Source organism: Raphanus sativus, chromosome 8 (genome assembly GCF_000801105.2).
Source record: "Raphanus sativus cultivar WK10039 chromosome 8, ASM80110v3, whole genome shotgun sequence".
Classification (NCBI taxonomy): domain Eukaryota; kingdom Viridiplantae; phylum Streptophyta; class Magnoliopsida; order Brassicales; family Brassicaceae; genus Raphanus; species Raphanus sativus.
In genome coordinates this window covers 15,660,404-15,683,055 of record NC_079518.1, presented here as the reverse complement: position 1 = coordinate 15,683,055, position 22,652 = coordinate 15,660,404, and the positions used below count along the sequence as shown (strand labels likewise).

The following is a 22,652-nucleotide window of genomic DNA, read 5'->3' as shown; positions in this document are numbered from 1 at the left end:
TTTTATTATGTTGAATAGTATTTATCTTTGTGTTTACAAACTATTTTTAAGTTAGAACTTAAAGTTTTGACCTAAAATAGTATTTATCTGATAAGATAATTCTATTTGTAGTAGTTTTATAATGCTGTGATGATTTTATATTAGTAGTTTGATTATTGCTGTGATTTGTTTAAAAGAGAATTATTATTAGAATAGTCTCAACACTTTTGAGAGTTACATATTTAGTTCCCATTAGAAATTCTATAATATAGGTGACAAAATATTATCCCTTCTACATTATTTGCGAAGTGATTTGACACATGTCACTTCTACAATCACTTTCACCGAAAAATATGACATGGCAAAGTATAATTGATGACATGGCTAATGAAAAATATGACATGACAATTACATTTAATGTCGGTTTTCTATTTTTGGTAAACTTTATAGAATATGGAAATAACTCTTAATCATTATAAAATAAATATATTTACATAGGATATTAAATAATGTAATGAGTAAAAATTGTTTTGTAAATTTCGAAATATTATTTAGTTTATTTTGTATTACATTTAATGTCGGTTTTTTATTTTTGATAAACTTTACAGAATATGAAAATAACTATTAATCATCATAATATAACATTAAATAATGTTTTATTATATTTTATAAATTTTATAAACAAAAATATTTTATAAAATTTAAAATAGTATTTATTTTATTTTTATAACCAAGCAATTTTTTATTACTAAAAAGATTTACAAAATTTTATACAATTATTTTTTTTCAATATAAACGTAACACAATTTATTTCATATATATATTTATAAATTTTAAATTTTTGAAATCCTATTTAATTTTTTTTATACATATAAAATATCATATCATTTTTAAAGAAAAAATACATATTGATTTAATATAAATGAACAAAAAGAAATAATGAAATTTATCAAATATTATAATTTTTAATTATATATTTTCTTAAATATAATTGAATAAATCTAAATGTTATTTTATCTTAATTTTATGTTTGACTAAACTAAAATTTATATTAAACTACTGATAGAAAAAAAATATGGAATATTGACATAATTTTTTTTTTAATATAATTTTTTTTATAATTTTTATTCCTGCACATGGTGCAGGAAAACACCTAGTTTATTGATAAATGCAACGTGCATATATTTCTTGTGCAGCAAACAATGTAAGTACTATTTGAAAACATAAACGGACTGGCTAATAGAGATACAATTAAATATAAGAACTTAAAATCTCAATGGCCTGGAGGCAATGTTGTACAGTAGTAAAACAGTACTAGATTTGACCCGCACGCCCGTGCGGGTGTATATTTCAAAAATATATTTCTATTTATTTTTTATGTCAATATTAAAGTTGGATAAAAAATTCAAATATGAAGAACCAAACCGATCACGATCCGAAATAGTAATACCAAACCCGAACCAAAATTGATTAAATATCTAAATTATTTAAAATTTTGATATTTAAACAACTGAAACCATAACCAATTCGAACCAAAGTATTTTGAATATCAAAATGTATCCAAAAAAGATTTATATACTTATATATTAAATATTTTTTGTTTTAATGTATATAAAAACATACAAACTATATGTTACTTTTTGATTGGTTTAAATACTTGAAAATATATAAAAATAGTCAAATATAAATATCTAACATAATGGAAGTACATTCAAGACACCAAAAAATAATTGATTTTTGATCCAAAATTTAAACCAAACCAATTTATATGTTAAGTTTAGGTATTCTGACATATGTTATTCAAATTTATATATAATATATTATTTTATTTATAGATTTTAAGAAATTCACAATATATATAATGAATTTAAAAAAATAATTTAAATGGATTATCCGAATCCGAACTTAACCCGCAAAGATCCGAATTTTATTCGGGCTGAAGTTTAGAAATATCTGAATGGGACTGAAATATTTGACCCCGGAAACCCAAAACCCAAACAGAACTGAAATGAATCTGAATGGATACCTGAACGCCATCCCTAGTCATAATTCGAACTGAAATTTAGAAATATATGAATGGGTTGAAATCTTTGACCCCGGAAACCCGAAATCCAAACAGATCCGAAACGAACCAGATTGGATACCTGAACGCGCAACCTTATGATATGCCATCATATAATTAATTGTATTGGTCTATCATATAAATAATCATATAATTAAAAGTATTTTATATGTACCATCTTGTAAATAATCATATATATTATCTTCATGACATACTTTTATCCATATTTCAAAATTTTAATTTTTTTGCATTAGTTTTCTCTGAATTATTATTAATTTTATGATTTTTTTTGAAAATTGAACTCTTGATTTTTTATATTTGACTAAACTAAATAAGGTAATAATATTGTTTATAAAAATGTTTTATATAATATACTATTTATATTTCAGTTTGTGTTTTTATTTTCACCATAAAAATTTGTAAATAAAAAGAATTATAAATATAGTGACAGAATTGTAAATAAAAAGAAATATAGAAAACAGTTTGTTTAATTTATTATAAAAACAATGGCTAATATTTAAATAAAAAGAAATAATAAATATGTTATTCATGTTTTTAAACAATTCTCATTTGTTATTAATTTATTGAAAATACAATGGCTAAATGTGTAAATAAAAAAAAAGTATACATCTCTACTATCCATGTTTCCAAACATATCTCATTTATTCTATTATCCTTGTTTCAAAACAATTTAATTGTGTAGTTCAACTTTAATAATATAGATATTCATGTTGCCAAACAAAATCTTGACCCGCACAACTGTGCGGATGCATGTTTTACAGTATATACAAATTTTAGAAAGTTAAAATTTTACGGTTTCAGTTTTACTACTTTTATTTATTGTTTAAACTATGTATTTCATTACTGTGTCGTGTAATAGAGACGTCTGTAAAATATTGTGAACCGTAAACATTGTAGTAAGAATTTTACAAATATATATACTTTTTGTAATTTAATAATTTTGTAACTTCATAATAATATATCATTCTTAAATACACTTAATAGGTGGATCACTATATAGTTATACTGTATTTGTTAAATTATATATCAAGAAATTTTGGGAAAGATATTTAAAATATACAAAAACAGAAAATAACAATATGAAATATATATTATATAGATTATATTATGTTCTTTATTTATTAAAAACCCCCTTAGAATGAAACTATAAATAATTCTAATATTTTTTTTAACAAATTAATAACAATCATCTGAACCCCAAGAATAAATATTAATTGTACTTTGGGTTATAATAATTTATGATTCAAGATAAGTCTATTATTTGTTCTTTAATATAGTGTTATCTATGTTTCCAAACAACACTATTTTTTTTACTATTATCATTGTTTCCAAACATTTCCAAAAGGTACTTCTACTTTAATAAGATAGATGTGTATATTTGAAAACACTTGTTACAATGTCTTTTTAAAAAAAAAAATCATACGCAAATTAAAAAATTATTGTTAGAGATTGGAGCTGAGATTGGAGCTGGTTGATGGTTAGACATAAGGCTACCCAACTAATTGTTGATCGATTTTTAATATGAAATACAGAAGATAAATCCTTTTAACCATAATATTTTTGTCGACAGCATAATATAGCCCATAAAAATGTTGAAAAGAAAACGTATTGGGCCTTGATAATGAGAGAATGCAAGATGAATATTTAATCAAAACTCAGAGTTTAATGCTAATGGCATTCTGTTGTAAATAATAAGAAGAAATCAGGGTAATTTCCTATTTGTACTTCACTTTTAATAGGATAGATACTAATTTCCTTTCCTATATCTATATTAATTTGGAAGCCAAAATGATGATTGTGTTATTGAAAGTAAAGAAAAGGCAACTATGTGGCTCATAAGTGGAGCAAAATATCTTAAATATCAACTAAAGAGTTTATGGAATTATTTAAAGGGAAAAAGACTTGAAACAAATTCTAATAGGATTCACGAACTTCACGGTTATAGAAATTATCGAAGACACAGAAATTATAAAAAGATGACTTATTCCCAAAATAGCTGCGACAATCAGAGAAATTTAACTCAGCCCAGCTCTGCTTAGCGCTAGGTGCTTCCTCTTCAGCTAACTTCTTTTCTCCAGTGTCACAGTCAGTTGCAGGATCCTGATACATTACATTATCAGAGACAGCTTGGCCATCAACATTCACATTAGCTGTGAAGTTGTTAGTGTTCATTCAGCCGTTCAGGTGAGGATCAGAGTGCCCACAGGAGCATGTGTTTTGCTCCAGCACCGGGCATATCATCTCCAGGGTTGTCATGTCCTCCTTGTGAAAGTGAAAACTCAGTCAAGAATACTTTGCAGAGCAGCTAAACCTATCATCAACATTCCTACTCACGTTTGCGTCAAAATTAGGTAGAGGAGGGAGCTGGTCGCATTCAAAGATGGGAGCTGGTTGCATCAGCTAAGCTCTGATGTTTTCATGGGAAGTTGAATTGGGTGGGAGCGCGAGATGGAAGGTTAATGTGCTTCCAACAATGTCTTTGAGGTATTGGGGAAGTGCTAATTCTTGGATGTCTTGGTCGCTCTCGCCCTCGCCCTGTTTCATGGTTAAATATTAGTTAGCTAAAATAATCCTTCTACCACTGGGAGAAAGGAACAGACAAAATTGTAAAGCAAACCATTAGCTGAGATATGTCTGCTGCCCTGAAATTTGTAAGCTTGGTCATTTCACTGTCAAAAGCTATTATCTTAGCAGTTATACGCATCCAACACATTCATTTGCACACGGTACCTAGGCCAAAAAAAAATATAAGGCAACGGATGATAAGTGTGAGGAGTATATAGTTTGGGTTTGCTGTCAGCACAATTTTTAGCCTACTAAATTACCTTACAACAACCACTGCATTGTCAGCTTGATATGCAGAGCATGTGAAAGCTGAGAATCCACGTTGGAGCTTTCGGTAGCACTTCCAGCATGAAATATAGCTCCACCCATTTCCCGTCTCAATACCATTGACAACAGCTGTGCAAAGGAACTCTACTTCCTGAGAGCTATACAATGCAATCATCTAAAACAACCAAATGATTTGTATTCATTCGTTGACTAAAAAGTGAATAAAAATTTGGTTGTGTAATGCTTCTTTCTCAACAATAATAAAGCATAGAAAAGAAACGAATTCCACTAATTCAATATGACCTATGATACGTGTATACGAATGAATACGAATATATATACCAGTTTGAACACTGTTTACATTTTTCTCTGGCTCATAAAAGATCAAGCAATTTTGTGGCAGTTGTATATCTGACTGAGAGTATTGGACACAGCTACAAACAGGTGTGAGCTTATTCAATGATTACAATACCACAAAGGTTTTGAATTTAGCAGCAATATGAGTGGAAGAGTTTAAGAAATATGAAGAGTAACAGAGATAAGTAAGTTACCTCCAACTAACTTTGGGTTAATATTGGTTGCAACTACTACCTTTAGGCTTTGGTTCAACACCAGAGGTTAGCAATTTTTTATCCTGAGAAGCATCAAAACCTTCAAAAACAGTAAGGCAGACAGAGTTCCTAATTTTTAAATTATTAAAATGCATATCATCGTGTGAGAAATAAGTCTCATATTTGTTTAACATAAACACTCAAAGAAGAAGGTGATTTGTGAATTACCTGTCAAGCTTACTGGTAGCCATGAGGCGTCGAGCCGTAGCTTGACATTCCAAGACCATCAGATTTTTCTCCTCCAGCACCTGCCGGAGATCCCTGAGCGGCCCATCGGAAGACGGTAGCTTGACATCCCTGAGGAATATACTGACCCCATCGAAGATAAGGTAATCTGAAGTTATGGAGTCGTTTCGATCTCTCTGGCGGAATGAATTCCATTGATTGAAGAATTATAATGTATTGAGAGTGAGAAACTGATGAATTTTACATATACTTACCTCCTTATTTATAGGTTAAGTTTCTCAACCTTTTAGAACGTCAGGTTTCATTGCGAGTCAGTGAAGCTCGTAAATTAATGGAGTGAATAAGGATGTAAATGATGCAGATTGAATGAAATCATAGACTGTTGCACTTCTGTACGGTAAGAGGCGGCTTAGGGGCCGAGATTTAGTAAAGTTTCAGCCCAATAAATAAGATCGACTCTTTGTTTTAACGCCGAGTTTCATTGATCAATGACACGTGTCAACGTGAGAAAGTTTGAATTTCTTAGCTGTCATCCTAGCTGGACACTGTGGGAGGGATTGAAACCCTTCTTTATATAAATAGAATTGTGGTGTGTATCTGTACATGTTGAATACGACTCTATTAATAAAATCATTATTATTATCAATAATAATGATTTCTGAATAACACAAAAAAATAAACAAAAAATCGTATATTAATTATCAAAGTATGAAAAACATAGAACTCTCAGCTATGTTTATACAACTTTTCATTTAGACAAACCCTAATAAGAAAAAGAAAATATAAATATATTCTAAAAAGAAAGTAAAAGCTTAAAAGGAAAGACAACAAGAAAACCAAATCATATTAACTAAAGAATTTTGAATGCATATGATTGCGCCAATGAAGTAAGATTAATGTTTATGGAGTAAAAAGAAAATGAAAATAAAGACAATGATCTGAAGCGTTCAGCATAATCTTTATCTTCAGTTCTCGTATATAAGATATAATGATGTGATGCTCACTGCTAGTCGCATGAATACTCTTAAGAAATGGCTATAGGATTGAAGACGGGACAATTTGAGGTTTAAGGCGATGCTTTTACATGATGGTTTAGAAAAACTACATCACTAACACAAGTAATGCGTTATCATGGTACATAAACCAAAATAACATATCGTATTATGGTATAGAAATGCGCTCTACGTTGAACAAAAAAAAAAGAAATGCGCTCAACATGTCAAATCTAAAAAGTTCAGTCTTCTTTGATATATTCATCATGAAGTAGCAGGAGCTTATACAATTACCTTAAAACAATATGAATTCACAATCAAGAGTTAGATAAGGCGCTTGTATCAAAATAAAAAAGTAACTTGATGTTTTACATAAAGCTTCATCGGAAGAAACTCATTTGTAATTCCAGAAACCCTCTTAAAAAAGCAATTGATGTTTTCAAAATGAGGACACAGAAGCTTGCGCTTTTTTATATTGTCTATGAAAATATATCTCCAGAAGTTAGATTAAAAATGGCCGTTGGGCAGCATTATTGTAACAATATCGTATTATGTTATAGAAATGCACTCAACATGTCAAATACTATAAAAAGTTTAAGACATCTTTGATATTTTCATTATGAAGTAGCACTTGATATTTTCATTATGAAGTAGCACGAGCTTATACAATACCTTAAAACAGTATGAGTTGACAATGAAGTGTTAGCTAACTTGATCTTCTTTGCTTGAATAAAAAGAATCACACATGCAGAGAACTAATAGTTATTTAGATATTGTAGATGAACACAAGTATTATTATCAACCCACATCTGTTAATGGTTTAGAAAGGCCAAAACTAATACAGTTTATGTAAAGAGTTCTTTAAAAAAGCTAAAACAGAAACACATCTAAGAAAAGACTTCAACTCAACTCGACTTGCCTTCGTTTAGCTTTGGGATTTTCTTGTATTCGTACGAGTTTATGTCCACCTTCCCTTGCATAGCCTGCAGTGTGAGAGTAAAGAAAAGCCTGTCAAGATTAAAGTGTTCTTTCTAGATCTAACCTCGTTGTTAAATCAAAAAGTAACCAACCTTGAGTTCGTCTTCGATGGAAGTGTTTTTAGGTTTGTAAGCATCGACAGGTCCAGTTCTAGAAAGAGCCTTTCTCGTCTCGATAATCTCCCATTCCTGGTCGTCTTTTACCTTTGCAATGTCCTTACTGAACAAACCAAAATAAAACCAATCATGTAGAGAATTCTAAACAGATACATTGATAGATTGAGAGCTTCATAGTAGTCAAGAAAAAAAAGAAGAAGGTAAGCAGACCTGCCTTGGAGGAGTTGGCTGAGTCCAAGGGCTCCAAAAACAGTGAGAGAGATCATGGGAAGTCCGTATCTAACAAAAGGGTGTCTCCTTCCCCACCTTTTAAACGATGAAGAAGAAGATGGTTGCTTGAGAGTAGTGGTAGGAGATGATGGCTTTTGAGTTTTTGGACCTGTTTCGATTGTTGTCATCTTTGTATATCCACAAAGAAAATGACTGCAAGTGGAAACTCAAGAGTTTAAGACATAACACAACATAAAGCTATAACAATAAAATAAAGTAGCAATTGCACATTTTCTTATGCTGAACTATGCAATTTTGTTAAGAAGAAACAGATTACATGACTTCAATTGATTCCAAGAATTGGTCAATCACAACAAATCAGCCAATCAATTTAATCCTATTTTTTTTTTGGAAAATCGCAGCGTAGAAATCGGAGAAAGCATCTATTGAATCAAAAGCAAAAGCCCTAAAACAATGAAATTTGCATACCTTTGCTTGGCGTCTCAGAGAGAGAGAGAGAGAGAAGAAGAGAGTTCGAAAGCAGAATCGGAATTAGAGATCGAAGCTATTACATGCATACAACTAGTCGCGATCGCAAAACAGAGATCAAGGGGGGGAAGGCGGCGGAGAAGTGAAATCCGGTCCAGATTTCGGGACTAAACCGGATGCGACCGCTATTAAATTGGAGTCGAGTGCTCAGGTACTCTTAATGAGGGAAAAAGTGATCTAGCATACTCTCATGTAATCTGTCATACTCTTATTTGTTTTCATACTCTTCAATCTGATGGTGAAAGTCGAAAGTGCCCTTCTCTACTTGACCAATGAAAACCCTCTCTATTTGACCAATAAAAACGTTCATTTACTTGACCAATCAAAAAAAAGCGCGGTTTATCTCTCTCTCCTGTCCAGGTGGATTTTCTCATTTTCTTAATTAGTTTTAATTTTTCTCTCTCCTCCCTAATTCGAGTCTCTCTCTCGACGGACGATTGACGAAGAAAGCGAATGAAAGCTAGAGCGATCATTGAGTGAGTTTCGATTGTAAAGGAGATTGCGGCTCGCTTGGGTGCTGAAATTGACCCCCAACCCAGGTCAGATAAAGTTCAGGTGAAGCATTGTCTTTCTCTGTATCGAATGAATGAAGTCAATGCGGCTCGTTAGGTTGGGATTTTTAGACAGTAGATTTCGAATATATGGGTCTTTGTGTTGTCAATTGAGAGCTGTATGGTGTGTTTGTTATGGAATTGGATTATGAACAAGAAATGTCGGGAATCAAAACTGAAATCCGGAATGAAAAGGGTGAAACTAGTAGACTATAAAAGTGTAAATAGGTGAAATTTACTGTTGAGAAAAAGTGTAAACAAGTATAAATTAGTAGGACTATAATAGCAAAACTGTATAAGTAAGATTAACTTCAATTGTATACTTTTTATTTGGTACAACAGATAATGGGTTATTCTTCTACAAACATACACTTTGACTATGATGGACAATATGCGAAATCAGGAGATGATTATGAATGGATTCCAAGCGATGGTCGTTTGTATGGTATATCCTTTAAGACATCATCATTGGATGAGATCACTTATTCCTGTTTGAAGGAGAGGATATGCAAGAAGAAGAGGATAGATCCGTGTTTAAAGAGGATGAATCTGAGTTACATTCCACTGGTAGTAGAACCTAAGAGGCAATCATATATTTTGGATGATGAAGATGTGTATGTGTATCTGACATCAGTGGATAAAGAGGGAAGAAGAAGTATTTTGCATGTAGAGGTCATCGAAGAAATGGAGCAACAATCAGTAGTTGAGAAAGAAAGCTCATATGGTGGGAACTATAGTGAGCTTGCGAGTGGATTACCCGAAGTTGAAGGTAATCCGGGTGCACTCACTCTAGTTCCTCGCATTGAAGAAGCAGAACTATATCTGCCGGGGGCTGAACGGGTGGAGAATGTTGTTATAAATGGAAAAGCCGAGGAAAGGGGCATTAATGTTGTTAATGGAGAAGCCGAGGAAAGGGGCATTAATGTTGTTAATGGAGAAGCCGAGGAAAGGGGCATTAATGTTGTTAATGGAGAAGCCGGGGAAGGGGGCGTGGACAGTGAGGGCGACGTGGATAACTCTATGGGTGTTCGTCCTAGTTCGTACTATGTTGAGCTCCCACGTGTTGCAAAAGAAAAACCAGTGGTTAAAGAGTGGGAAGATGGTTTGGGTCTTCAGTTGTTTCAAGAATTTGAGAGTAAAGAAGCTGTGAAAGATATTATTGATAGAGCATCACAAGAGAACTGTTTCGGAATCAGTATTTGCAACTCGGACAGGGGTCGATATGTGGTAAAATGTCGGGGAGCAGATGAAGGTTGTAAATGGAGTGTGAGAGCAACAAAGATAGATAAATCTGAAGCGTTCTCGATTAGAACATACAGGAATATGCATTCATGCTCTCGCGTAACTTCAAGTACTGGAAAGAAAAGGAAAGTTACACCAAGATGTGTTGCAGCTATAGTGCACAAGGATTATCCGGGACTATATGAGACACCAACAGCGAAAATCCTGGTCGGTCTGGTGCAAAGGAAACTGGGTGTGGAAGTGTCGTATACGACATGTTTGAGAGGAAAAAAACAAGCTGTTGCGGATATTCGTGGTGATCCGGAGAAGGGATATATAATATTGCCTGCTTATTTGTATATGTTAGAGAAGGCGAACCCGGATACAAAAACAAGTTTGGTAGTGGATAAAAACAACCGGTTCAGATACCTATTTGTTGCGTTGGGAGCCTCCATTGAAGGGTTTGAATACATGAGGAAAGTCATCACTGTGGATGCAACTTTCCTGAAGACTGTTGAAGGTGGTTGTTTAATTATTGCCACGGCTCAGGATCCAAACCTTCACCATTATCCAATAGCTTTTGCTGTGGTTGATGGGGAGAAAAACGAAAGCTGGAAGTGGTTTTTCACGACGCTGAAAACTGTTATACCGGATTCGACGGAATTGGTGTTTGTTTCAGACAGAAATCCAAGTCTGATAAAAGCTGTTGGTGAAGTGTATCCGATGTCTAAACATGGGTATTGTATCTGGCATCTATCGCACAATGTGAAAGCTCATGTCAATCAAGGCAGGGACGAGGTTGCACTACAATTCCGAAAAGTTGCATGTCTTTATTCAGAGCATGAGTTTAAAAAGCAGTATGACGATTTTAGGGAGAGGTATCCATCGTGTGCTAGGTATCTTGATAAAAGTGTCGAAGTCAAACGGTGGGCGAAGTGTCATTTCCCCGGTGCTAGGTACAACATAGACACCTCTAATTGTGCGGAGTCTTTGAATGCGCTATTTGAAAAGGCGCGAAGGATGTCTTTATTGCCTATGCTTGATACAGTTATTGATAAAATGTCTGAGTGGTTCAACAGACATAGGAAGGATGCAGCAGAATGACCGTCATCTCGAAAATTGGTTCCTTTGGTGGAGAACAAATTGCATAAGAGAACACCGAAAGGTTCAAAACTTTCAGTGACTGTATTGAACAGTTTTCAGCTTGAATACAGTGTTATTGGAGAAGACGGGAAGACTTATTCTGTGGATTTGCAACAGAAGACGTGCAGTTGCAGGAAGTTTGATATAGATAAATACCCATGTAGACATGCAATAAGAGCTATCATTAAGTGTTTGCAGCATGATAAACCATTACAGTTGAGTGACATGTACGATTTCATCTCGAATTATTACTTCATTACAACATGGGCGAAAGCGTATCGAAGGACTATATATCCAGTCCCTCATATAACTCATTGGCTGGTTCCAAAAGAAGTCGCGGCGGCGAAGTGTCCTCTACCTCCAGACTACAAGAAAAAAAAGGAAGACATCAGGAAAAAAGGCATCCTTCGGCGGGAGAAAGTCGGCCCCGTCCCCGTCCTAATAAGTATATCCCGAATAGGGGTCTGGCTAGCTATTTCAACTGCTCGCAGGGTCCTGAAGGAACTGAAGGAGCTGAAGGAAATGAAGGAACTGAAGGAGCTGAAGGAGCTGAAGGAGCTGAAGGAGCTGAAGGAGCTGAAAGAACTGAGGGACCTGAGGGAACTGAAGGAACAGAAGGAACAGAAGGAACTGAAGTGTTATATGAATGTGAACCTTAGTGAAACCTGATTAAAGTGATTTCGTTTTATGATTGTAAAACTTGGTGAAACTTTCGTTATGTAACCTTTCGTTAGTTGATGACTATGTTTTTAGCTATGTTTTTAGCTATGTTGAGAAATCCGAATACATCAATGTTAGCTATGTTTTTAGCTATGTTAGCTAACAATGTCACGATTTTGATACTTTACGAAATGTTAACAATGTTCTGTCGAATGGGAAGAGAATACATCATTGTTAGCTATGTTTTTTGTAAACACTACCTCGTGGGATTAGAAAAGATACATATGTCACAAAATCAAATTTTATCATGCATGAGCACATCTAAAACGTTGATAGAAAATAGAATATATCAGGTGTAACCATAAAATCAATCATCTAAGTACAGTAAAACCAACAAAATCGGAAAAATCAGAAAAGTAAAACTTTAAAGGTTTTTGTATAACTACAAACTAAGTGAAACTATAAGCACGAAAATCCTACACGAAAAAATTCCCGCCCATTTTTTCGAATTTTGACTTTCCACAAAATCGATGCGGAGGCGACGTAGAGGTGTATTAAACCCATTATTTTTAATGTTTTCGCCATTTACCTCAGCCAATCTCTCTCTCTACTATTCAATCTCTCTCTAGATCTCTCTCTACAATCGGTCGCTCTTATTTCTAGATCTAGGTTACTCAAAATCATGACTCATCCAGACGAGGAGTATAGCCAGATGAAGGCTTTGAAGAGAGACATCAACATGCTTGGCTGCGTGGCGGATGCCGGGTGTGGGATTCCGACCAGATGCCCTTGTGGGGGGACAATCATCAACGAGGTGGCTCGGAACCTGAAGTATCAAACCGATTTTGATACTTTACCGGGGAGAAAATACTTCACTTGCAAAAATTATGAGGTAATTTATAGAAAACGCCCAGATTTATAGATAACGCCCAGATTTTTTATTGATACTTTCGGATTCTGATACATTCCCGTTTTACGTCTAGAATGATGGCTTCCATTTCCGTCAACCATGGGTCTTCGGAGTCCAGGAAGAGGTTGAAATGTTAAGGAAGCGCGTGGATGCGATGGCTGCAGAGATTGCTGAACTGAAGTATAATCTAACCCGTCAGAATCCCACCACTCCATGAGATGCGTCCGGTCCATGACATTAGTCTACTATCTGTTGTTGTTGTTTGCTTGAGATTATGTTCCCTTGTTGTTGTTTGCTTGAGATTATGTTCCCTTGTTGTTTGCTTGAGATTCTGATTTACCAAGACTCTTCGGATTTACTTAAGTTACACTAAGTTGGAAGTGAAACTTACTAAAGTTTCCCTATTCTCCCTCCTTCACGATCTACGAAATATCATAAATTCACGAAGTTACACTAAGTTGCAAGTGAAACTTACTAAAGTTTCCCTATTCTCCCTCCTTCACGATCTACGAAATATCATAAATTCACGAAGTTACACTAAGTTGCAAGTGAAACTTACTAAAGTTTCCCTATTCTCCCTCCTTCACGATCTACGAAATATCATAAATTCACGAAGTTACACTAAGTTGCAAGTGAAACTTACTAAAGTTTCCCTATTCTCCCTCCTTCACGATCTACGAAATATCATAAATTCACGAAGTTACACTAAGTTGCAAGTGAAACTTACTAAAGTTTCCCTATTCTCCCTCCTTCACGATCTACGAAATATCATAAATTCACGAAGTTACCGAGAGAAGTTACCCAATATATAACATAAGTCTTAAATACCAGTCTTCAACATCAAACAAGAAAGTCACGGGAATTTAAAGTCATACAGACCGAATAATTCGAGTTCATCCACATTAAAACAACCACATACTGGGAATTCACTCCGTCTTCTTACCTACTTTTTTTTGTCTTCGGCTTCTTCTTAGCCGCCGCCTTCTTCTTACCTGCTGCCTTCTTCTTACCTGCTGCCTTCTTCTTAGCTGCTGCCTTCTTCTTAGCTGCTGCCTCCTTCTCAGCTTCTGCCTCCTTCGCTGCTGCCTTGCTTCTTAGCTGAATGGGACTCCTCACAGTTTCACCAACCAACTTAACCTTTTTCACAGGAACTGTTTCTTTCCCATCATCTTTTCTCGACCTCTTTTTTTTCGTGTTTACAGACATTAATTTTTTTTCGACCTCCGCAGCATGGGCATACATCTCCGCATCATCATCATCCACGTCAACATCACCATATTCCCTCTGTACATCCTTTGAAATTTCGAGAATGGCATCTTCAACATTATTGTCCTCTTCCTCCGGCTCGTTATTGTCACCACCATCCTCTTCCTCCGGCTCGTTATTGTCACCACCATCCTCTTCCTCCGGCTCGTTATTGTCACTACCATCCTCTTCTTCCGACTCGTTATTGTCACTACCATCACCATCATCTTGGACCGCCGGATTGTCACTTCCGGGAACACTCAACCTAAGACTTTTCACTTCCTCTTCTAGCAGACCTAGCTGCGTAGACAATAAAGTGACTTTTTCATTCACTCCCTTCATAGCATCTCGAACTGCATCTCTGACTGCATTCATAAGCCGACCTTCCATAGTTTTTAAAGCCTCAGCTCCAGGAGTAGCTCCACTAACCTCCACCGAATCAGCATTAGCCTGACCAGATTGTGCATTATTCGATGGTCCTCCGATAGGATTGGTGGGACCTTCAATCTGACCTGTGCGAGACTCTAAATCCATGCGGAACTGTTCTTCAAAGAAAACTTGTTTCTTCACTTTCCGTATTATCTTCGTCCAACCATCAACTGCTGCATCATCGGCGTCATCGGCCCAACAACTCTCCTTGTCCATTCCTATGGTTTCCAGAAGTTCCTCCTCAGCTGCTGTTGCTACCAAGATACTCTCAATATCCTGTGGTAAAACACACAAAAATACTAATTACCTTAGTTTCACCAAGTTTTCATAAGTCTCATAAGTCCCTTCTCTTCAATTCGATTCCACATAAAACATCAATTACCTTTGTATTATTACCAAGTTTATCGTTCACAGCTTTCAGACTGAATTCCTTGGTTCCACTTTTCCGTTTGTACTGCATCTTGCACATCCGCGGGCAACTACTATTTGCACCATTCACATCTTCTCGGAAATGGTTCCTCAAGCTTGGAATTGCCTCAAAGGCCAACAACTACCAACACACAACAAAAAGACATTAACATCAATTAAACAACTATGTTGAAGAGAGCTTGAGAATACCTCCAGAAGGATAGGAAAGCTTGTAAAAACCCAACTCGTCAGCGCAAGCCCGTCGCATTTTTCCAAAAAGGTAGAGACATCCTTCAAGTTATGTTCGAATGCATACCGCCCCAAAGGGAACGTTACACACGCATCTAGGTCATCAACAACACTCAGGAAGAAACTGTCCACAGGTGATGCTCCCTCACCACTCTTTCGGCCTCCGACAAGGATGCTGGCTAAGAAGAACAGAACGGCCATCTTCTTACGATCCTCAGATGGCTTTGATTTCATCGCCAACATCTGCTTCTCCAGGTCAGCGTATGTTACCCTTTTCCCTCCAAAATACTTGTTCATGAATGTTGTACCACCCAACCTCTCATGGTTGGGGGGATACTCATGGCAGTATAGTCCAGAAATGAGTCCTAATTCTCTAAGAGAATATCGGATTGCGACGCCATTAACGACAAACCATAACTCATGCTTCTTCGCAACACAAGCTGATCGCAAAACGAGAACCCACATTCCCATCCACTTCTGCTTTCGGTTTTTAATATGGAAGAAATGCTGGAATTGTGGGTGCTCTATGAACCATTCCACCTCCTTCGCTTTCAGGATCGTTTGAATAGTTTTTATCTCCGAGTCAATATAACATTTTCCTGAAAGCTTTAAAGACTTTTGATATTGGCTTGAAGGAAAGTGTAGTTTCGGTAGCATGCCCTTTTCTTCGTCATCTACAACCTGCACTCAAGTGAGAACCGGATCACGTACGACATCTTACAACCATCAACATATAGTTTCACAAACTTCGACTTAGTTCAGCAATCACTAACTCTAAATTCCACTTAGTTTTCCACACTTATCTAATCTTTCAAATCATCTATGTAAAAAATTTCAATTTCAATACTTACCGAATCTGCATGCGACTCAGTTTCATGATGTCGTCCAAATAGAATTATCTCCCTTTCATCAGCTTCTTCGTCGTTTCTTCGGGGTTCTATTTTGTCTCCGGGTTCCTTCTCTTTTTCTCCTTCGTCTCCGACTTCCTTCTCTTCATCTCCTTCGTCCCCGACTTCCTTCTCTTTTTCTCCTTCGTCTCCGACTTCCTTCTCTTTTTCTCCTTCGTCTAATTCTCTTGATTCCTCCCCTTCATTTTTCTTACTTGATTCTTCCTCTTCCCCTTTTCTATTTCCACTGGCATTGTCTTCGCTTTCATTTGCATCTCTGGGACTTTGGTCGGTTCCTGGGCCGACAGGTTTCTCGATAATCCTTGGGTTTGCTTCATCTCCTACTACACTACTCGAGCCGTCTTCTTTTGCCTTCGTAACGTCTGGATTCATCATGATTTGTGTTTTTGATTGTCGATTGAGGATTCGAATTGAGTAGGGTTTTCAGATAACTCGAATAAATTCTACTTAGTGAGAGACGGTGAACTTTATGTCTTTTCAATCAACCAATATGGGGAGAGAGGGGAAACGTATTAGGGAATTCAATTTCTGGAAGTGGATATCCGATTTGTTTGGGTCGGTTCTGGGCCCGGGTTTGAATAGTCCTAGGTAGAGTTGTAATTATAGAAGTTTCTCTTGGTTTCGTTGTCCTTTTATAAATTTTCGTGTAAAAATAAGGATAAATGAATTTTTAAATCCGGGCAGTTTCGGACATGAGTATCTCAGCTCTTTTTTTTTTCGGGCAGGAGTACCTGAGCTTTTGATTCATTAAATTGCTTGTATCGTTTCCGGACTAAACCGGATACCACCGGTTATTCTGCCTGTTTGGTTGGAAATCCGGTCCAGTTGCAAACTATAACTCAAATGTTCAATTCGCTTATTGGGCCCAGCAATAATGTGTTATGTCCATCTCTTAATTTTTTAAAAAGAAAAAAAATTAGTTCTTATATTAATATATTTTCATAAATTTTTAAATATAAGAATTACCTGTAACTAATTGACTTTCCCATACTCAATTCATATTTTATAAATACTTATCAAATAGATATTTATAATAACTAATCAATATCTAAACTATATTTAAATGATGTTACACAGTATTCGTATAAAATATTATTTTAAATAATAGATTTGTATTTAGTTCGATGTGTGATTTTATGTAAGATATTTAGTTCGATGTGTGATTTTATGTATGATATTTAGTCATTTCGGTTATCATACATGATTTATGTAGTTATTTATATCATGTGTATATTATATTGTAGAACATTTTTTGTATTAAATCCAATTCTTTTCTAAATATTCTAAGATTACTGCTGTTAGTTATTATAAAAAGACTAGTATTGCTAAGATTAATGTTGGTTTAAATCTATATATACTAAGATTTATATTTGTTTTTTAGTAAAAATAGAAAAGAAGATGAAGTATTGATAGGTTCAGAGTTTGATAACCAAACCAAACATACAATCTAATATATTTCTTAAATGGTTTTTTATTTATTAATTTTATAAAACTAAAATTTTAAAATTAAATTAAAAGTATTAAGCAGAAAGTATCATTTTAATTAATGACATAATATTGTATTTTTAGTTATTAAAATATCTCAACTTATGTTATCTAATTAGTTATATAACTATGTATAGTAGTTTTTGTTCACTAAAACTATTAGCTTATGTTATTAGAAGATTTTCTTCTCTATTTTATTAAAAGTACTAGATATGAGCCCGTTACGTTGCAACGGGTTTTGTCTGATGTTTAATTTAATAAAGAACATAAAATAATAATCAATTAATTATAATTTTATGATTGATTTGCATATATTTTGTGAGATTTATTCTATATTTAAAAAATTATTTTCATACATAAGTTCAAGTCAAAACTTGTATTTTATAATCATGGTACATAGATGAATTTTATTTATTTATGTAAGAGATAGTTTTTATTCATGATTTTTATTAAATAATTTATTGTACTTGTTGCATTTTATAATTTATTTTTGTTTGATATTCTTTTCTTAAAAATTGTTTGGTTCTTCAAAGTTGATAATTAATATGATGGCGACACATGACAGTTATATATTTAAAATATGACTTGTGCTAATATATCTCATAATTAAAAGTATATATACTAAGGTAATAACCAAAACAAATTTTGTTAAAAAGTAATTATTAATATTATTTAATAGTAATTTTCCATTTTTAAAATCTTAATCAAAAGATAACTGCAAAAGATTATTTGATAGTAATTTTTTTTATAATATTGTGATATGTGTTTAAATATGTAATGATTAAAAATATATGTACCAAGAAAATAAAAAAGTGAAGTTTGAAACAATTAATTTTAAAATTAATTAATACTTTGTAGAAGTTTTCCTTTTTCAATTAACAAAAAAAAACAGATTTGAAAAATAATTTATTTAGTACTAATTTTCTTTTTCTAAAATCTTAATGAAATGAAATCTTATTATAAAAGACTATATTGAGCTTAGTTCTTCAAATTTATAGTTAACATAATTGTGATACATGATAATTATATATTTAAAAATGGGATATGCATAAATTATCTCATAAATATATATATATATATATATATATATACTAAGATAACAAAAACAATTTTTTGTTAATGATAAATCATAAATATTATTTAATAGTAGTTTTCCATTTTTAAAATTTTCAACAAAATATAATTGCAAAATAAGAATATTTTATGATTAAAAATATATATACTACGAAACTAAAATTTAATTTATTGAAAAAATATTTCAAAATTATAAAATATTATATTTAAATTGAGAAATTATTTAGTAGTAATTTATAAGATAAATTTCATTTTAAAAATGTTTAAGAAAAATATTTCTAAAATAGTTTCTTTAATAATAGTTTAATTATTTTAATTAAATAATATTTTTCTATTTACTATATATTTTTATTCTAAATTTTGTTAAAGTAATGTCATTTGCTAAATTATCTTATTCTCTATCTTCTTTTCTTTCGTCATTTTCATCTCTTTTGAACAGGTTTTTTCTAATACATGTTACTAACATAAAACAAAAAACTATTAAATATTAACTTTTAAGAAACAATTACTAGAAGCAACTTTTAATGATATTTTGTATTTTGTAATTATCTTAAACTTTATTAATAATTATTTATATAGAAACATATTTTTTCTTTTCAGTTTTTTTTTGTTTACGACTTTTAAAAAAAAACAAACTACTTAAATTCTATTGGTTTAAGTTAAAAAAATTGTTATTTAACACATATGATAATCATAAATATATAATTACCATGTGTCATGATTATGCTTATTAGGATCTTTGGGTACCAAATTTTATATAACATAAAGCTCATCTTTTAATTATTTTGTTACTAAGAAAATTCTTCGTATTAAACCAATGTTTACTGATTTTGTAATTATTTTAAATCCATATATTTTATTCGACCTTGAAAATAAAGTTCTTTAACAAATGAATATTATAATTAAAATAAATTTATAGGTTTTATAAATTTTTAACCCAATACTTTTTTGTTTAACTTATACGCTTTTTTACTGTTCTCTTTAATTTAATATTTTTAACATGAAAAATACTATTAAATATTTATAAGAAAAAATATTTTAATCTGTAACAAATTATCGTACAATATTTTTGTATCTTATAATTATCCTAAACTCACGTTTGCAAAAAAAGAAATACAATAAATAAAATAATTATTTATATGGTAATATTTGTTTCTTTACAGTTTTTTTGCTTAAGACTTTTTTAAAAAAGGAAAGTAAGTTTTAAATTATTTTGGCTTAGTTATTTAAAAATAAATTTGTTATTTAACACATGTTGTATCAAAATATATTGTTGCCATGTGTTGTGATATCGAAAACTTTGAAGAATCAAGCTTTATATAATAAGTTTATTTTGAAAAAATATTTTAAAAATATTTTAATCTGTAACAAAATTATCTTACAACATTTTCTGTATCTTATAATTATTTTAAACCCACTTTTTAAAAAAGATATTATTAAATAATATTTATATGGAAATATTTGTTTCTAGTGTTTTATTTAAGACTTTTTGAAAAAAAGAAAACTAACTTTTAAAATTCTTTTGATTTATTTTTTAGAAAGAAAATTGTTAGTTAACACATGTCACAATCTTAAATATATAATTGACATGTGTCGCGATCTTGTTAATTACTAACTTGAAATATTGTTTTCCTTATATTTTTTTATTTAAGATTTTTTGGAAAAAGGAAAACTAATTTTTAAATTTTGTTTGCTTTATTTTTTTTATTGTTACTTAACACATATCACAATCATAAATATATAATTGACATGTGTCGCGATCTTGTTAATTACTAACTTTGAAGAACCAAACTTGTTTAAGACTTCTTTAAAAAAAAAAGAAACTAAGTTTAAGACTTTTTGGGTTGATTTTTTAAAAAGAAAAATTATTATTTAACACATGTTATATCTAAATATATAATTGTCATGTATCTTGATCTTGAAAATTTGTTTTTTTAAAGACTTAAAAAAAAAGGAAACTTGTTTAAGACTTTTTGGCTTATTCTTTTTAAAAGGAAAAGTGTTATTTAACACATGTTATATCTGAATATTTAATTGCCATGTGTCGTGATCTTGAAAATTTTGAAGAATTAAACTTTATATAATAAGTTTATAAAAAAATATATTTTTAAAATATTTTAATCTGTAACAAAATTATCTTACAATTTTTTTGTTTCTTATAATTATTTTAAACCCACGTTTAAAAAGATATTATGAAATAGTTATTTATATGGAAATATTTGTTTCTTTACATTATTTATTTAAGACTTTTTGAAAAAAAAGAAAACTAACTTTTAAAACTCTTTTGGTTTATTTTTTTAAAAGAAAATTGTTACTTAACACATGTCACAATCCTAAATATATAATTGACATGTGTCGTGATCTTGTTAATTATTAACTTTGAAGAACCAAACTTCATAAAGATAGTTAGTTTTTCTTCATGATTTTTATTAAATAATTTATTGTACTTGTAGGATTTTATAATTCGTTTTTAAATATTTTATTTTCTTAAAATTTAATATTTATCTTTTATAATTCTCTTTCCTTAGTATATTTAAAAATCTATTTTTGTAAAAAAGAAAAAAACTTACTTTCAAATAGCACTTTACAATTTTATTTGTTTAGAATGAAAAAAAATTACAATCAATTATTTTTAAAATATATAATTGTACAAGATTACCTAATAGTAATTTTTTTTTCTAAAATCCTCTAGAAAATAGTAATTTTATTTTTCTAAAATCCTAAAGAGAACCTTAAAATACTATTTTGTAATGGAAATTTTATTTTTAAAAATAACTTTTAAATTCTAAAAAAAGATCATTATAGTATATTTTTGACATATGTCGTAATCTTAAATATTTATTGACACATGTCGTAATCATATTAATTAATAACTTTGAAGAACCAAACTTTATATAATAAGATTAGTTGATATAGAATTTATTTTAGTGCTTTTAAATTTTATCTATTATATTCTTTGAGATTGTGTTTCAAAGTAAAAATATTTATTTTGTAAATTGTTATTTTCTTTCTTGTGAAATTTCCTTTTTAGAAAATCAATTATATATATATATATATAATAAATCATATTTTATTTTTATTATTTAATATTTCCTCTTTGTGTATGTTATTTGGAACCCATTTAACAGAAAAATAATTTAAAATTAAAATTTAATTTGAAAAATACCTCAAAAATATCCATTATGTTTAAAGGAAAATTATATATCTTAAATATAAATCTTATTATTATGAAATCTCCTATATGTGATTTGAAAACCAATAAATAAATAAAAAACTAAAATAACAAAGATTATGGAAAAAGAAAAAAAATGTTAATGATGACATTATTAATGTTAGAAAATTAATTTTTCAAATAATATTATAGAGATTTAAAAGAAATAGGAACTTCCTAATTCTTAAAATCAACAACTCTGTAAATTCTGTAAATTCAACTTCCAATAACATCACTAGACCTGGGCGTTCGGATACCCATTGGCGTTCGGATCGGGTTTTTCAGATTTTCGGGTTTTCGGGTTTACACCTCTAGGTCCCATACTAAAATTTTATTAGTACGGGTCGGGTTCGGATAATAACACTTCGAATTCGGTTCAAAATTGTATGGCTTCCTAAAACCCATAAAGTAATCATATATCGTTCGGGTTCGGATTATATCGGTTCGGTTCGGATATAACCAAAGTAAAAAATAAAAACTTAAAGCAAAACATAAAAAAAAACATCTAAATTAAATAAAAATTAATCTCTTACATATAAAATTGATAAAATAATAACAAAATATTAGATCAAGCATGAAAACAAACATCTTTTATAAACAATATACATTACCTTATAGAGAG

The 22,652-nt window shown here is 31.5% G+C and overlaps 3 protein-coding genes and 1 long non-coding RNA gene across 14 annotated transcripts; 1 reads left to right on the top strand and 3 right to left on the bottom strand.

Annotated features, from left to right (window-relative positions):
* Nucleotides 1–3,902: 3,902 nt before the first annotated feature.
* Nucleotides 3,903–6,223, bottom strand: LOC108827062 (uncharacterized). 11 transcript variants are annotated; one of them, XR_008938121.1, is made up of 6 exons: nt 5,946–6,179; nt 5,674–5,867; nt 5,446–5,545; nt 4,888–5,052; nt 4,680–4,792; nt 3,903–4,597 (listed from the first exon to the last, which is right to left on the bottom strand). It is a non-coding gene; the product is annotated as an uncharacterized LOC108827062 (long non-coding RNA). The 11 variants fall into 11 exon arrangements; XR_008938123.1 differs by having other exon boundaries at nt 4,888–5,574; nt 5,946–6,223; XR_008938125.1 differs by having other exon boundaries at nt 4,888–5,023; nt 5,237–5,867; nt 5,946–6,219.
* A 1,206-nt stretch (nt 6,224–7,429) lies between these two features.
* LOC108838287 (uncharacterized) lies at nt 7,430–8,683 on the bottom strand. The gene is made up of 4 exons (XM_018611244.2): nt 8,477–8,683; nt 7,988–8,200; nt 7,754–7,880; nt 7,430–7,666 (listed from the first exon to the last, which is right to left on the bottom strand). Exons 2-4 carry the CDS (start codon nt 8,173–8,175, stop codon nt 7,589–7,591), a joined length of 393 nt encoding a protein of 130 aa, XP_018466746.1. The 5' UTR covers nt 8,176–8,200; nt 8,477–8,683; the 3' UTR covers nt 7,430–7,588.
* Nucleotides 8,684–9,432: 749 nt separating this feature from the next.
* Nucleotides 9,433–11,412, top strand: LOC130499001 (uncharacterized). The gene is made up of 2 exons (XM_056992882.1): nt 9,433–9,967; nt 10,064–11,412. Exons 1-2 carry the CDS (start codon nt 9,433–9,435, stop codon nt 11,410–11,412), a joined length of 1,884 nt encoding a protein of 627 aa, XP_056848862.1.
* Nucleotides 11,413–13,960: 2,548 nt separating this feature from the next.
* LOC108851166 (uncharacterized protein At3g43530-like) lies at nt 13,961–16,632 on the bottom strand. Its single transcript, XM_056992881.1, has 4 exons — nt 16,396–16,632; nt 15,314–16,033; nt 15,078–15,245; nt 13,961–14,971 (listed from the first exon to the last, which is right to left on the bottom strand). The coding sequence occupies exons 1-4, from the start codon at nt 16,630–16,632 to the stop codon at nt 13,961–13,963; spliced, it is 2,136 nt and encodes a 711-aa protein (XP_056848861.1).
* Between the last annotated feature and the right edge of the window lie 6,020 nt (nt 16,633–22,652).

Excerpts from the sequence above, each read along its gene's own strand:
- LOC108851166 (XM_056992881.1), bottom strand. The coding sequence starts at position 16,632 with ATGAATCCAGACGTTACGAAGGCAAAAGAAGACGGCTCGAGTAGTGTA. Across the intron at positions 16,034-16,395 it reads AAGGAGAAAAAGAGAAGGAA|GTTGTAGATGACGAAGAAAA; the intron begins GTCGGAGACGAA and ends ACTTGAGTGCAG. Across the intron at positions 14,972-15,077 it reads AACTTGGTAATAATACAAAG|GATATTGAGAGTATCTTGGT; the intron begins GTAATTGATGTT and ends GTTTTACCACAG.
- LOC130499001 (XM_056992882.1), top strand. The coding sequence starts at position 9,433 with ATGGGTTATTCTTCTACAAACATACACTTTGACTATGATGGACAATAT. Across the intron at positions 9,968-10,063 it reads TGGAAAAGCCGAGGAAAGGG|CCGGGGAAGGGGGCGTGGAC; the intron begins GCATTAATGTTG and ends TTAATGGAGAAG.
- LOC108838287 (XM_018611244.2), bottom strand. The coding sequence starts at position 8,175 with ATGACAACAATCGAAACAGGTCCAAAAACTCAAAAGCCATCATCTCCT. Across the intron at positions 7,881-7,987 it reads AGCCAACTCCTCCAAGGCAG|TAAGGACATTGCAAAGGTAA; the intron begins GTCTGCTTACCT and ends TGGTTTGTTCAG. Across the intron at positions 7,667-7,753 it reads CCATCGAAGACGAACTCAAG|GCTATGCAAGGGAAGGTGGA; the intron begins GTTGGTTACTTT and ends CTCACACTGCAG.